This window comes from Dipodomys spectabilis, unplaced genomic scaffold (genome assembly GCF_019054845.1).
Source record: "Dipodomys spectabilis isolate Male_0828 unplaced genomic scaffold, ASM1905484v1 ptg000141l, whole genome shotgun sequence".
NCBI lineage: Eukaryota > Metazoa > Chordata > Mammalia > Rodentia > Heteromyidae > Dipodomys > Dipodomys spectabilis.
Genome location: NW_024870818.1, coordinates 4,139,353 through 4,155,032, shown reverse-complemented (window position 1 = coordinate 4,155,032; position 15,680 = coordinate 4,139,353). Strand labels below are relative to the sequence as shown.

Here is a 15,680-nt window from a genome sequence, read left to right as displayed (position 1 = left end):
TTTCACCCTAAAACAACACAGTACACATTCTTCTCAGCAGCTCATGGAACTTTCTCCAAAATAGACCATATCATAGTTCATTCAAGGAACTTAAGCAAATACAAAGGGATCGACATAATCCCCTGTATCCTATCTGACCACAGTGGAATCAAGCTAGCTCTCAATAACAAAGCATACCGCAGAAATTTCTCTAATACATGGAAATTGAACAGCACAGTCCTTAACAAGGCCTGGGTAACAGAAGAGATCAGAGAAGAAATAAAGCATTTCCTAGAACTCAATGAAAATGAAAACACCTCACAAAGAAACTTGTGGGACACAGCAAAAGCAGTCCTGAGGGGCAAATTTATTGCCCTCAGTGCCCACATCAAGAGAATGGAGACAGACCAAGTAAATAATCTCATGTTGCAACTAAAACAGCTAGAAAAACAAGAAAAAATGGGACCTAAAGCTACTAGACGAAGCCAGATAACCAAATTGAGAGCAGAGATTAACCAATTAGAAAATCAGAAAACCATAACCAAAATAAACCAAACAAAAAGCTGGTTCTTTGAAAAAATAAACAAAATTGATGGCCCGTTGGCAAGATTAATTAAAAAAAGAAGAGAGGAAACCCATATTAATAGGATTAGGGATGCCACGGGAAACATCACAACACGTACCCAAGATATCCAAACAATTCTAACAGACTACTTTCAAAAGCTATACTCTCTAAAGGAAGAAAATCTGGCGGAAATGGATGCATTTTTAGAGAAATACAAGTTACCCAAACTGAGCAAAGAAGAAGTTAACCAATTAAATAAGCCAATATCCTATAATGAGATACAGGAAGCTATCAAAAGTCTTCCAACAAAAAAAAGCCCAGGACCAGATGGATTCACAGCAGAATTCTATAAGACCTTTAAAGAAGAACTAATACCCATACTCCTCAAGCTCTTCAGAGAAACAGAGAAGGAGGGAGCTATCCCAAACTCATTCTACGAAGCCAATATCACACTCATCCCCAAACCAGGCAAAGACCCAACCAAAAAGGAGAATTACAGGCCAATCTCCTTGATGAACACAGATGCAAAGATCCTTAACAAGATTCTAGCTAACAGAATCCAGAAACACATAAAAAAAATAATACACTATGATCAGGTAGGCTTCATCCCAGAGACACAGGGATGGTTTAACATACGTAAGTCAATAAATGTAATCCAGCATATCAACAGAGCCAAGGTCAAGAATCACATGATTATCGCCACAGATGCAGAAAAGGCCTTTGATAAAATTCAACATTCATTCATGCTAAAAGCTCTGGAGAAAATAGGAATAGAAGGAACATTTCTAAAAACAATAAAAGCCATTTATGACAGACCAATAGCCAATATTATACTTAATGGGGAAAAGCTACAACCAATCCTCCTAAAAACAGGAACAAGGCAAGGATGTCCACTGTCTCCACTCCTCTTCAACATAGTCCTAGAACCCTTAGCCAGGGCAATAAGGCAAGAAAAAGACATTAAAGGGATCCGCATAGGGAAAGAAGAAGTGAAACTATCCCTTTTTGCAGACGACATGATACTATACCTCCACGATCCCAAAAACTCCATCCCCAAACTTTTAGAAATCATAAGTCACTTCGGCAAAATAGCAGGATACAAAATAAACCCACAAAAATCAGTTGCCTTCCTATACACTGATAACGCACAGGAAGAGAGGGAAATAAAGGGAGCAACCCCATTCACAATAACCTCCCAAAAAATAAAATATTTAGGAATTAACCTAACCAAAGATGTAAAAGAACTATTTAATGAGAACTATAAAAAGTTAAAGAAAGAAATTGCAGAAGACACTAGGAAATGGAAAGACCTCCCATGCTCCTGGATAGGCCGACTTAATATAGTAAAGATGGTGATACTTCCAAAATTAATATACAAATTCAATGCAATTCCTATTAAAATCCCAATGACGTACATCACTGAAATACAGAAAACAGTCCAAAAATTTATATGGAACAACAAAAGACCTAGAATAGCCAAAACAATTCTAGGGGATAAAGACAATATGGGAGGGCTATCCATGCCGAACTTCAAACTCTACTACAGAGCTATAATCACAAAGACAGCATGGTACTGGCACAAAAACAGACCCGAAGACCAATGGAACAGAATAGAAGATCCAGATATAAATCCACAGGCCTACAGCCAGCTGATATTCGACAAAGGAGCCAAAGACATACAATGGAAGAAACACAGCCTCTTCAACCACTGGTGCTGGGAAAACTGGGCAGCCACATGCAGAAAACTAAAAGTGGACCCCAGCCTATCACCATGCACCAACATCAACTCAAAATGGATTAAAGACCTTAACATTAAACCTGAATCTCTGACACTACTGCAGGACAGAGTAGGAGAGACACTTGAACTAATAGGCACAGGAAGGAACTTCCTGAACAGAGTCCCAGGGTCACAACAAGTTGGAGAGAGACTCGACAAATGGGACTACCTTAAAATAAAAAGCTTCTGCACAGCTAAATCTATCGCAACTAAGCTAGAAAGACAACCAACTAATTGGGAAAAAATATTTACCAGCAATATATCAGACAAGGGGTTAACATCCTGTATATACAGGGAACTCAAGAAACTAATCCCTCCCAAACCTAACAAACCAATTACTAAATGGGCAAGGGAACTAAAGAGGGACTTCTCAAATGAAGAAATAAAAATGGCAAAGAAACACATGAGGAAATGTTCATCATCCCTGGTGGTGAAGGAAATGCAAATAAAGACAACCCTGAGATACCACCTTACCCCAGTCAGAATGTCCCACATCCACAAATCAGCCAACGACAAATGCTGGAGGGGATGTGGAGAAAGAGGAACCCTATTACACTGCTGGTGGGAATGTACACTTATACAACCACTTTGGAAAGCAGTCTGGAGGGTCCTTAGAAAGCTAAAGATTGACCTCCCTTACGACCCAGTCATACCACTTCTAGGCATCTACCCTGAACAACAGGAACCAATATACAAGGACACGTGCACCTCCATGTTTATTGCAGCACTGTTCGCAATAGCTAGGATATGGAAACAACCTAGGTGCCCCACCACAGATGAATGGATCCAAAAATTGTGGTATCTATACACAATGGAATATTATGCAGCCATTAGAAATGACAAAATAATGGCATTTGCAGGGAAATGGATGGAGCTAGAAGGAATCATGTTGAGCGAGGTAAGCCAAGAACGAAGAGACAAACGGTACATGGTCTCCCTCATAAGTGGATGCTAAATCCAAAAGGTTAGTGATACGACAAAACTAACAGGACTTAAGAAACAAAGAACTCCCGCTCATCTGGTTGAACCACTACTAAATATCCTCATGCTGCTGATCACAAATATGGTATATAACATGTGAACACTGTTATATATTACAGACTGTGGTAGACAATTTGCTCCAGGGAAGTTAGAATGAACTTGTGACTTTGAAATTATGTAATCATTTAATCACAATCAAAAAAAAAAAAAAAAAAAGAACCTCGGGGAAGGGAGGGAGGGAGGGGATGGTAGGGGGAAAACAATGGAGGGGGTAACAATGTTCAAGAGGAAGTGTACTCATAACCTCACTCATGTAACTGTGACCCTCTGTATAGTAGCTTTACAATAAAAAAAAAAAAAAAAAAAAAAAATATATAAACCTACAGGTCCATGAAGCAGAATGAACCCATGCACAAAAAAAAAACATGAAGAAAACTCAAGTTTCTCAAAACAAGAAATTCAAAGTGTAGTTTGAAGAAAGTGTGGTTCATTTTTTAAAATTTAATTTAATTGTAAAGGTGTGATGTACAGAGGGGTTACAGTTACATAAGTAAGGTACTGAGTACATCTCTTGTTGAACATGGTTACCCCCTCCCTCCTTTTTCTCCTACTTTCCTTCCTTCTGCAACCTCCCACTCCCCCAGTGGTAAAGTTCATTTCCAGCATAGTGTCTGTTGCATTGTTCCCCCTTTTTCCTTTGTCTCATTTTGTTATTCCCCTTCCCTTCCACAAATCAGATAAACATATATGCAAGACACAGGATACCAAAATCAAAACCAATGACAACAGGGAATAAACCAAGGAAAATAAATGAAAGAAAAAAAGAAATAACTTCACACAGTACATTAAAAACAGCACACAAAATTTTTGTTTCCATATCCTGGAGTTCATTTCAATTAGCATCATTTTATATGGTCATATGTACATAGCTATTGAACTATTGTGATCCTGTGCTAGGGACTATCCTAAACATATACTAATTATTACAAATGAGGGAAACCATGGAGCCTACGCTTCTTTGGGTCTGGCTTACTTCACTTACTATGATATTTTCCAAGTCTTTCCATTTCCTTACAAATGGAGTGATGCCATTCATTCTGATAGAAGCATAGAATTCTATTGTGTATATATACCACATTTTCTTAATCCATTCATCATCTACTGAGGAACATCTAGGTTGGTTCTATATCTTAGCTATGGTGAATAATGCTTCAGTAAACATAGTTGTGCTGGTAGCTTTAGTGTGGCCTTGTTTGTGTTTGTTTGGGTAAATGCCCAGGAGTGGGATTGCTGGATCATGGGGTCATTCTTTGCTTAGTCCTTTGCAGAACCTCCATACTGCTTTCCAGAATGCTTAAATCAGTTTACATTCCAACCAACAGTGTAGTAGTGTTCCCTTTGGGCCACATTCCAGCCAGCATCTACTATTATTTGTTTTCTTGATAATGGCCACTTACTGGGGTGAGGTGGAATTAAAAAGTACTAAAAGAAAATGAGAGCCTGTCAGCACAAAGGGAGGGGGTGGATAAACTTTTCCAAAGATCCCAAGCTGAAAGAATTACCCTCAGATTTGCTCTGCAGAAAATATTTTTAATAAGTCTTTCAGGCTGGAGGAAATTAGCATCACTTAGAAATTTGGATCTAAACAAAGAAATGAAAAGCACAGGAAAAACTGAAAAATATATTTATGTGTTTATAATTGACTTTATTCTTTAAAAATGTCTTTAAAACAATCATTTAAGTCTTAAAAATAATAATGTAAGCTAGGTACGAGTGGTTTATGCTTGTAATGAACAACTCAAGAGACAGAGATCTGGAGAATCAGGATTTGAAGCCAGCCCAGGCAAAACAGTCCATGAGATTCCAACTCCAAAATAACTGGTACAGAGCTGTGATTGCAGGTGTGATTCAAGTAATAGAGCTGACACCTGGAAAGGAAAGATGAGAAAGTATAAGGTCCTGAGTTCAAAACCTTGTATTCCCCAAAATAACAAATACTATTGTAAGTTGAATTTTATAACATGGAGAAGTAAAATATATGACTATTTAGTATAAAGACTGAGAGTAGCAAAACTAAAGGATACCATTATAACATTCCCATAGATAATTTTACTTGGAAGTAGAGTATCTTCTTTTCACAGATAATATAATTATGTAAAGAAACCATAGTTTTCAAAAAAGACACTATAATTAAAAACTAAATTAACAAGTTATAGGGCATATGATCAATATATAAACTCAATTATATTTTTTCTGTAGTTTAGTAAACTGTCTGAAATAGGCATTTAAAAAAAATATTAACTAGAGGAAGGGCTCAAGTACCAGCTGTGAGCAAAAAAGCCAAGTGAAAGATCAAGGCTCTGAGTTCATGTCCTCTGCTCCCCCCAACAAGTTAAAAGATACCATTTTTCAGGGACTGATTGTATAGCCACAGTGCAGGATCCTTGGGCAGTCCCAAAAACAACAAAAGTGTAAAAGTATCCAAATAAAATCCTCCTGAAAATATCTGAAGAAACATGAGCATTATCTATACAGTGAAAACAGAACATTGGTGAGAAATGTTATACCTATGGAAATATTATACCTATATATTCAAAGATATAACTTAAAAAAAAATACAGAAATTCCTCACCTGTCATGGAAGTTATATTCCAAAGATCCCTGAAATAGTTGAAATTCTGCAAAGTAGCAGTGGTAAGTTTATTTAATTATATATATTTTAAGGCTTTATAAACCCCTCCTACTCTCCTATAAAGCTTTCCTACTCTCTTCTTAATCTAAATTAACATTTTATATTGTTTTAGACAATTATAATTAAAATCAGTCAAGTCATAAATATTATATACTTACATACAGTGCAAAATCTTACAGTGTAGCGAAAATTCCATCATACAGAATTCAGTTGAAAAAAAAAAACACACAATAGGGGTTGGAGATTTAGCTCAGTGGAAGAGAATTTGCTTAGCAAGTGCAAGGCCCCGAGTCTGATCCTGGTCTGTGTACTAAACAAACACATAAACAAACCCGCAATATAAGGAAGCTGCAATAAGTAAACCACAGTATAGCTAAGGATGGCCATAGTTGTACAAGGGGTTTCAGGCGTACAAATAAGATTATGAGTACAGTGTATCTTGATCACTATTACTCCATCCATTGATTCCCCTCATTTCTACCAATCTTATCTATACCCTCAAGTCACATAGTGTAGTTCAACTTTTATATAATATACACTAAGTATAATGATTGTATCTGTCTACCCTTCCTCCATTCACAAAGACATTTTTTTTTATTGATTTAGAGATTCAACTCTGTGTGAGGACTATCCAGAAACATAGAACTTAGGGGCATGGGTTGGAAATAGGAGAAGGAGAGAAGAGATGGAAGTCAGGTAGGGAGGGAAAAAGGGGAGGGGAAGAAAGGGGCTGGAGGTGGGGAGGAAGAAAGGAGATTTATTAAGGGGAATTGGCTTGTGAAAGTCTGAAATTCCATCATAGGCTGCCTATAAACTGGAGATCCTGGATGTCTACAATATGGCCTAGTGCAACTCTAGAAGCCTGAGAACCTTGGGCTGGGAAGTTTTTAAGTCTAAAAACTAAGGTCTGGAGATCCTGGAGTTCTGATATTCAAGCCTAGAAGAAAAAATGTTTGCCAGTTCCAGAAAGATCTGTTTGCCTTTCCTCTATTCTTGTTCTATCCAGGCTTCCTATGTTGAGGGAAGGGGGGGGTCGGCCTACTCTGTGGTTGGTTCAGACATACACACCAGTCTTCTCTGAAAACATCCTCACACCCAGAATTACTTAATCTAGTAAAACTTTTACATTCAGAAGCATTAAAAAAAAACAACCTTACCATGTACAGAATTTAACTAAAGTGCAATATCCTTTCTGATAGAGGCATAGAATTCCATTGTGTATATATGCCACATTTTCTTGATCCATTCATCTACTGAGGGGCATCTGGATTGGTTCCATATCTTAGCTCTGGTAAATAATGCTTCAATAAACATAGTTGTGCTGGTAGCTTTAGTATGGTCTTGTTTGTGATCATTTGGACAAATGCCCAAAAGTGGGATTGCTGGGTCATAGGGGAGCTCTATGTGGAGTCTTTTTGGGGGGGGAGGGGGGTGTCGGTCGGAGGGCTTGAACTCTGGGCCTGGGCGCTGTCCCTGCGCTCTTCAGCTCAAGGCGAGCACTCTACCACTTGAGCCACAGGTCCACTTCCAGTTTTCTAGTGGTTTATTGGAGATAAGAGTCTCACGGACTTTCCTGCCCGGGCTGGCTTTGAACCGCGATCCTCAGATCTCAGCCTCCTGAGTAGCTAGGATTATAGGGTGGAGCCACTGGCACCTGACTTATGTGGAGTCTTTTGAGGAACCTCCACACTACTTTCAAAAGTGGTTGAACAAGTTTACACTCCCACCAATAATGCAGTAGGGTTCCTTTCTGTCCACATCTCCTCCAGCATCTGTTGTTATTAGAGGTGTTTGTTTGTTTGTTTGTTTTGTTCTGCTTATGCAGTGCTGAGTAATCGAACCCAGGGCCTCATGCATGCAAGGCAAGCACTCTACCACTGAGCCACCTTCCCAGCCCTAGAGTTCTTGATTAAAGCCATTCTAACTGGGGTGAGGTGGTATCTCAATGTTGTTTTGATTTGCGTTTCTTTTATGGCTAAGGAGGTTGAGTATTTCTTCATGTGTCTATTGGCCATCCTTCTTTCCTCTTCAGAGAAGTTACTCTTTAAGTCTTTAGCCCACTTATTTATTGGGCAGTTCTTTCTTTGAGGATTTGTTGTTGGGGGATTTAATTTTTTGAGTTCCAGGTATATTTTAGATATGAGACCCTTGTCTATTGTATGGCTAGAGAAGATGATCTCCCAATCCGTGGGCTTTCTATTGATCTTGCTAGCTATGACCTTTGCCATGCAGAAGCTCTGCAATTTCATGCAATCCCATTTGTCCAACTTTTCTTTGATTTGTTTGTTTCTGGGTCTCTATTAAGAAAATTTCGGCCTGTGGCAAGGAGACCTAGGGTTTCTCCTATTCCGTCCTGTAATGTTTTCAGTCTCTACTTTGACTCCGAGGTCTTTGATCCATTTGGAGTTGATTCTGGTGCAGGGTGATATATGAGAGCTCCCCTATGACCCAGCAATCCCACTTTTGTGCATTTACCCAAATGTTTACAAACAAGTGCACACTGAAGCTACCAGCACAACTATGTTTATTGCAGCATTATTTACCGTAGCTAAGAGATGGAACCATCCCAGATGCCCCTCAGTAGATGAATGGATCAAGAGAATGTGGTATATATACACAGTGGAATTCTATGCCTCCATCAGAAAGAATGACATTGCCCCATTTGTTAGGAAATGGAAAAACTTGGAAAAAATTATATGAAGTGAAGTAAGCCAGGCCCAAAGAAACATAGGTCCCATGGTTTCCCTTATTTGCAATATCTAGTATATGTATGAGTCAAGAGGAAAAGGTCAGATAATGGGATGTTAGGAAAATGAACCCTTAGATATATATTTAAATGTTTTTTTCTTTCATGCATTTGTTTCTAACTCATTTATAAGATTATGTCTTTGTTGCTTTGTATGTCCCTCCCCCACAGTATAACCCCTGCTTTCACTATATTTGATGTCAGTATAACTTGTGGAGGAGATGGGGAAAAACAAGTCGTTTAAGGATACAGGTGGACCTGTTGCAACAATGAGAAGTACAAGTTGTCATGTGGAAAACGAGCTTTACAACGTTGGTGGGGGGGGGGGAGATTGGGTGGGTGGGGAGGCTGGGAAGGGATGTGAAGAGTAAACAAAGGAGGAGGCTGCAATGGTTGATACGAAATGAACGCATTATCTTGCCCATGTAATTGTAACCCCTCTGTACAGTATGTTCACAAAAAAATAAAATAAAATGAAAAAAAAAGAATATGGGAAAATAGGTAAAAAAAAAAAAAAAAAAGAATCTAGCTTTAGTTTTCTACAAGTGATTAACCAGTTTTGCCAGCACCATTTACTGAAGAGGCTGTCTTTCTTCCATTCTATTTTTTTAGCTCCCTTTTTGAAGATTAGATGGCTATAGGTCTGTGGGTTCATTTCTGGGTTTTCAATTCTATTCCATTAGTCCTGAGGTCTTTTCTTGTGCCAGTTAGGAAATGGAAAGACTTGGAAAAGATTATATTAAGTGAAGTAAGCCAGGCCCAAAGACACATGGCTCCCATGGTTTCCCTTATTTGCAATAACTAGTTTATGTCTGAGACAAGCAGAAAAAGTCAGATAAGTTGATGTTAGACGAAATGAACCCCAAGATAAGGACTCAAATGGTTTTTCTTTCTTGCTATCTTATAAATATGCTAAATATGCTAACATATTCATAAGATATTTCTTTGTTGCTTTTTATGTCCCTCCCCCACGGTATAACCCCTGTTTTCACTGTATTTGATATTGGTATAATTTGTGGAAGGGAAGGGAAAAAACAAATTGTTTAAATAGGGATACAGGTGGACCCATTGCAACAATGAGATGTACAAGATGTTATGTCAAAAAACGAACTTTACAACTTTGGCGTGGGGGCGGGGGGGAAGGGTGGAGATGGGAAGGAATGGGTAGGGGAAACAAAGGAGGAGGCAACAAAGCTTGATAAGAAATGTACTCATTACCTTGCTCTGGTAATTGTAACCCCTCTGTATGGTACTTTCACAATTAAAAAAAAAATACCTAAAGCAAAAAAAAATGCAATATCCATTTAAAGAAGAGAATAAAAACATTGAACTGTTAGAAAGCTGGGAGACAAATCTAAATGACCCTGGATATGTACAATTTTCTTTTTTCTCTTTCCCTTTTTCTTTGTTTGTCTGTTTATTGCTGAGTCCTGAGATATGAACTCGGAGCCTGGGTGCTGTACCTGAACAACTTTTGCTCAAGGCTAGCACCCTACCACTAGAGCTATAACTCTACTTCTGGTTTTTTGATGGTTTATTGAAGAAAGAATTTCATGGACTCTTTCTTCCCTGGGCTGGCTTCAAACTGTGATCTTCAGAGCTAAGCCTCCTTACCTAGGATTATAGCCATTGGCCTACAGATTAAAAAAAATTGTTTTTAAATAGAAGGCAAAATGCACAACAAATCAGAGTGAAAAATACTTTAATTTGGACTTAAAAAATTAAGTTCTTCTTTCTTTATAAAACCCTTATTAAGAGGCTGGGAAGGTGGCTCAGTGGTAGAGTGCTTGCCTTGCATGCATGAGGTCCTGGGTTCAATTCCTCAGCACCACATAAGCAGAAAAAGCTGGAAGTGGTGTTGTGGCTTAAGTGAAAGTTTTTAACCTAGTAACAAAGGAGGGAAATACTTGAACAGACATTTCACAAAAGAAAATGGCAACAAATGTAAAACGGTTCATCTTCATTAGTCATCAGTTAAGTTGGAGGCAGGAGCACTGCAAGTTTGAGGTCAGTCTAGGCTCTATAGTGAGAACCCTCTCAAAATAAAACAACAACTTATAATAAAATCAAAATAAACAACACAACACAACAAAAACATAATAAAATCATGCTTAAGTTTTAAATTATTTCAACCATTTTAGCAAACAAATTTGTCAGTATCTAAAAATATTATACATACAACCTAACCAGTCTATTCCTAGATATTCACTCAAAAAAGTGAAAGAAAATGTAAGATTTTTATAATAAAACTGGAGAAAGTCAAATGCTTTTTAGTAGGGAAATGAATAAGTAAATTGCAGTATATCCATAAAATGGAATACTATGTAGTAATCAAGAAGACAAACTATTTCTTACTTCATGTATTATTTTGAAAATCATTGTGCTGATTGAAAGAAGCCAAACCAGAAAAAAAAGTACATGCTGTATTGTACTATTTATTGGAAATTTTATGGTTTTCAAACAAGAGAAAGCAGGGAAGTGGTTGCCTATTGATCAGAACAAAAAAGGGAGAGACTTAAAAGGGATGTTTTTCAAAGGGAACTTTTAGGGGAATGGAAATATTTTTATCTTGATTGTGGTATTTGGGTTTCACAAACTCACCAAATTATACATAAGGCTGGACCATTTTATTATTAAGTATCAATAGCTAACTAAAATGCTAACTAAAATGGTTTTAATAAGAAAAACAGGAGGAGGTAACAATGCTCCATAGGAAATGTACTCATTGCCCTACTCATATAACTGTAACCTCTCTGTACAGTATTTTATAAAAATATATATTTTATAAAAATATTTATTAAAATATATATTAAACAAACAAGAAAAGCATTCTTTAATTGTATTAACAACAATGTCATGTCACCTGAATATTAATAATGATAATAGTAATAATAATCCATACTAGAAATTCTTGGGCCTCTGAATCTCTTTGATTTAAATAACAGATATAGGACAAGTGATAGCTATAAAATATTTAATAATAAAGAATATAAATGATAGGTTTACTTGCAGTGGATCTTTGCTTTCCTTGGAAACATATGAACTTTCCCAATATTTAAATATTGGGAAAATACTCTTTAACAATAGGAATATTTTTCAAAATATGGTATATGTGGATTGAAAGAAAAAAGCCCCTTTGATGAATAAAAGTTGAGTAATTGATTTGTATAAAGGGAGAAATGTAATCTACTATAGATTTTTTAGCTCCTGTTTTAAGAACTATTTTACTTTTAGGAGCTGTACTTTGTAAGAGGCATTGATGACTTAGAGGTGAGCAAGTTGAGCAAGAGTTATTAAAGTGCCTATAGAAACTACTCAAGTGAGCAATGAATGAGAGCATAGGGTCTCTTTGACGTAAGCAGATGATTTAATGGAACTATACAAACTTAAAATATTCTGAGTCTTGGAAAGAATGACAGAGTTGATTTATTATTGTCCTAGAATCGTGTGTTTAAACATAACATATATGTATATATAATGACTCTTGCATGTGATATATATTCCCACAGTATGGCTTTTTGATAAAAGCTTAAGATGTTCTAACTTTCATATTTACTTAGAGTGTCTGATTCCAAACAAAGGTTGAGTTCTCAGTACTAATTTAAACTATATAGTTGAAAAAGTGACTCAACTCCTGCTAAAGTTTTTGTGTTTGTTTTCTTTGAAATACCTATGTGTGATCAAAATAAAATTCCTCATGGGTGGTGTAGGTGCTGAGTAATAGCCACACACCTAGAGTATTTGAGTGCAAATGCAAACTTTGTAAGTACAAACACTCAGTCATTTCAAGATGCATGAGTGTTACACAATAACTACACACCCTGCCGTCTTGAATTAACAAATTAAAAAGACAGCTAATGTTTGCGTAAACTTTTAAAATGGCCTTAATGAAAACTAAAATCAGAATCACTGGGTGTTTCCTTTTTGACCATTCCTTTTTCATATGAAAGTCAAAGTCTTTAACAAGGTTCCCATGAATAAAAACATTCTAAGTTGCTCAATCATCTGGACTTACCAGAGAGAGCCTATAACAATTTAGCTTTTTGTGGTAGGAATATTTATAGGAATTCTAAAGATTTTATATCAACTAATGTGCTAGTCTAGGAAGAACTTGGTTTGTTAATTACTTCCTTGGTATTGCTCTTCTTTTCTCTCTGAAAGTTTAACTAGAATAGCAGCAGAAATTTTCCAAAATTTATTCTTACTTGAATAATAAACTTATGACCAGTTATCACATGAGAAGCTTCTATGAATCATCTTCCAAACTATGTTCTTTCTACATTCTTTGACATAAAGTTGTTACAAATAAATGGCATTGGGTCCTCTGATATGCAGTAATAGTGGAACATTTATCAAGTGACTTTTGAGAGTTCACATGCAACTGTTTGTGGTATCACTGTGTGTCTGTTTCTCAAGGAAGCCTGTCATATCATTTTTATTCAGAGAAGCTGCATGTTCACTTTAATGCGTTTGAATTGTTTTTCCAATGAAGCATAGGCTTTGAAAATGCAAGGAAATGACTATAGATTTCACTATGTACTTGTTTCACATTGTATTATTTTTTCAGTTATGTTTTAATTAATCCTGTTCACAACCGATTTTCAGTTTATTTTTCTATAATTTGTTTTCCTAGATGAAATTTCAAACCATAAGTAATATAAATATCCTGACTTTTCAATTTTCAGTAAGTTAATCATGTAGCTAATATATTACTAAAGTATATAGTAGTATGAAGAAAAAAATTATTGTGAGAATTAAAATATTTTCCAATATTCAGAGTCCTGAAACAGATTATTCATATTATAGATGGTCAGCAGAACACAGAAATTGGTAATTCCTTAAGTAACTTTTCCAGTATCAAGTACCATTTAAGTAAACAGTTGTGTTTATGCATGTGTTTAATGCATTGCTTTTTTAGCTAAGTATGTCATATGAACCACCAAGCATATTCTTAGACAAGCCAAGATAGCTTCAGCAGCACTCATATATCTTTTGAGACTGCCACATTATTTACATACAGTCAGTTGATGACTAAAATTATCATTGTATCAGGCATGTGTTTTAAATGTATTAATCAGTAATTATATAACTCCTTTTTATTATTTAGAGAAATAGTCTCATAATTTATCACAAGTGAGAAAATATATAAATCTTCTAACTCATGAAATATAAGAAGCTTGAAAATAGGACAAACTAGAAGTTTGTTTAGACACATCTTAGTAAAATTTCCCCAAACCAGAAATAGAGATCTTTAACAGTAACTGCAAATAGAAGATAACTTAAGTAGAACGACATGAGGTTGACCAAGGGTTAATATTGTCAAGGCACTGAAATAATTTAACTTACAACTAGAATTTTCTAACTAGCTACATTGGCATTTAAATGTAAGACTGAAATAATGATATTTTAAAATGAAATGGAGCATGAAAATTTCAGTAAATTGATATTTACATATCTTTCTTGTTTTCCTATATGGATAGGGAATAGATAGGGTTGCCTTTTTAAAACAAAATTGTTATTATTAAGTAGGTGTACAAAGGGGTTATAGCTGCACAAGTCAGGTTATGAGAATAATACTTGTTGAACGGTGACACTGCTTCCTTTGTTCGTCCCTCATTTCCCCCTTTCTGCCTCTATCCACAAGTTACATAGTTCATTTTTTACATAGTGTACATTTAATACAGTGACTGAATTTGCTTACCCTTACCATTTTTTAACATTACATTTTTGTAAAGCTCTGTATATGATTGTTCAAGTTGAGCATAACTGTATATTTTAAATTATTTTAAATATTTTATAAAGGGATATTTTGTTTAAATATGGCTAGAAATGGGCTAAGCTTTAGTCATTTGGACTTATTTGGGGGAAAATGTAATTTTCGGGACATGTTTTATTATTTTAACTAAAAAACTATTTTTTAAAGGCACTTAACAATAATTATTCTTGCATTTAGATCAAATCCTTTTTATGAACCTAAACCAACTTCTCCAAATAACTTGGCAAATACAGTTCAAGAAGTGGAAACTGAAAAGAGAGTGAAAAGAAAGGCACCGGCTCCACCAGTCCTTTCACCAAAGACAGGAGGGGTAAATGAGAACATGCTTGCTTCTGCAGGAAGAGATCTCTCTGCTTCACCTAAGGTAGGACTTTTTTTTTTAACTAAATTAACCATGTATTTATAATTGCTCCTTTTCCTCCTTGCGCTATAATCAAATTAATAAAAATCATTGTTAGCTTTTATTGACATAAGTAAAGTAAAATTCAAATAAAATCTAATATGTTACAGTACTGAAATGTATATTTTCAAGATCATAAATTCACAGCATGTTATGATTGGATAGCTTGGATCCATTTATTTTGTTTGGTTGGTTGATTGGTAGTGCTTGGGACTGAAACCAGGTCCTGGCGTAACCACATACCCAGCCACAAGGATTGTTTTTTTAAATACTGATTTGAAAGTGAAGGAAGAAAGGCACTATAATTATAGGATTGATGCTTTAAGAAATGTTGTAGCCAGGCGCCAGTGGCTCACACCTGTAATCCTAGCTACTCAGGAGGCTGAGATCTGAGGATTGCGGTTCAAAGCCAGCCCAGGCAGGAAAGTCCGTGAGACTCTTATCTCCAATAAAAACCACTAGAAAACTGGAAGTGGTGTTGTGGCTCAAGCAGTAGAGTGCTCGCCTTGAGCTGAAGAGCACAGGGACAGCACCCAAGCCCAGAGTTCAAGCCCCACGACTAACAGAAAAAAAAAAAGAAAAAAAAAAGAAATGATGTTGTAAAACATGAGGGACTGCTTATGCTAATACAGAGGAACTAATACAGAAAGTGTCTTATGACAAATATATAATAAAGATTGAGGTTCAGTGCAGAGACATTCTTTGAAGAATTTCAATACTATTCCTTTGACTTGATAGAATTTGACTTTCACTCTTCTAAGAAA

At 36.1% G+C, this 15,680-nt stretch overlaps 1 protein-coding gene across 5 annotated transcripts in view; it reads left to right on the top strand.

The window, feature by feature from the left end:
- Window positions 1-15,680, top strand: part of Ehbp1 (EH domain binding protein 1) — a 285,025-nt gene that overhangs the window by 142,215 nt on the left and 127,130 nt on the right. For all 5 annotated transcript variants that reach the window (XM_042691180.1, XM_042691182.1, XM_042691179.1 and 2 more), the window contains exon 10: window positions 14,694-14,880. In XM_042691180.1, the coding sequence (XP_042547114.1) occupies window positions 14,694-14,880 (187 nt within the window). The remainder of the gene's footprint in view (window positions 1-14,693; window positions 14,881-15,680) is intronic.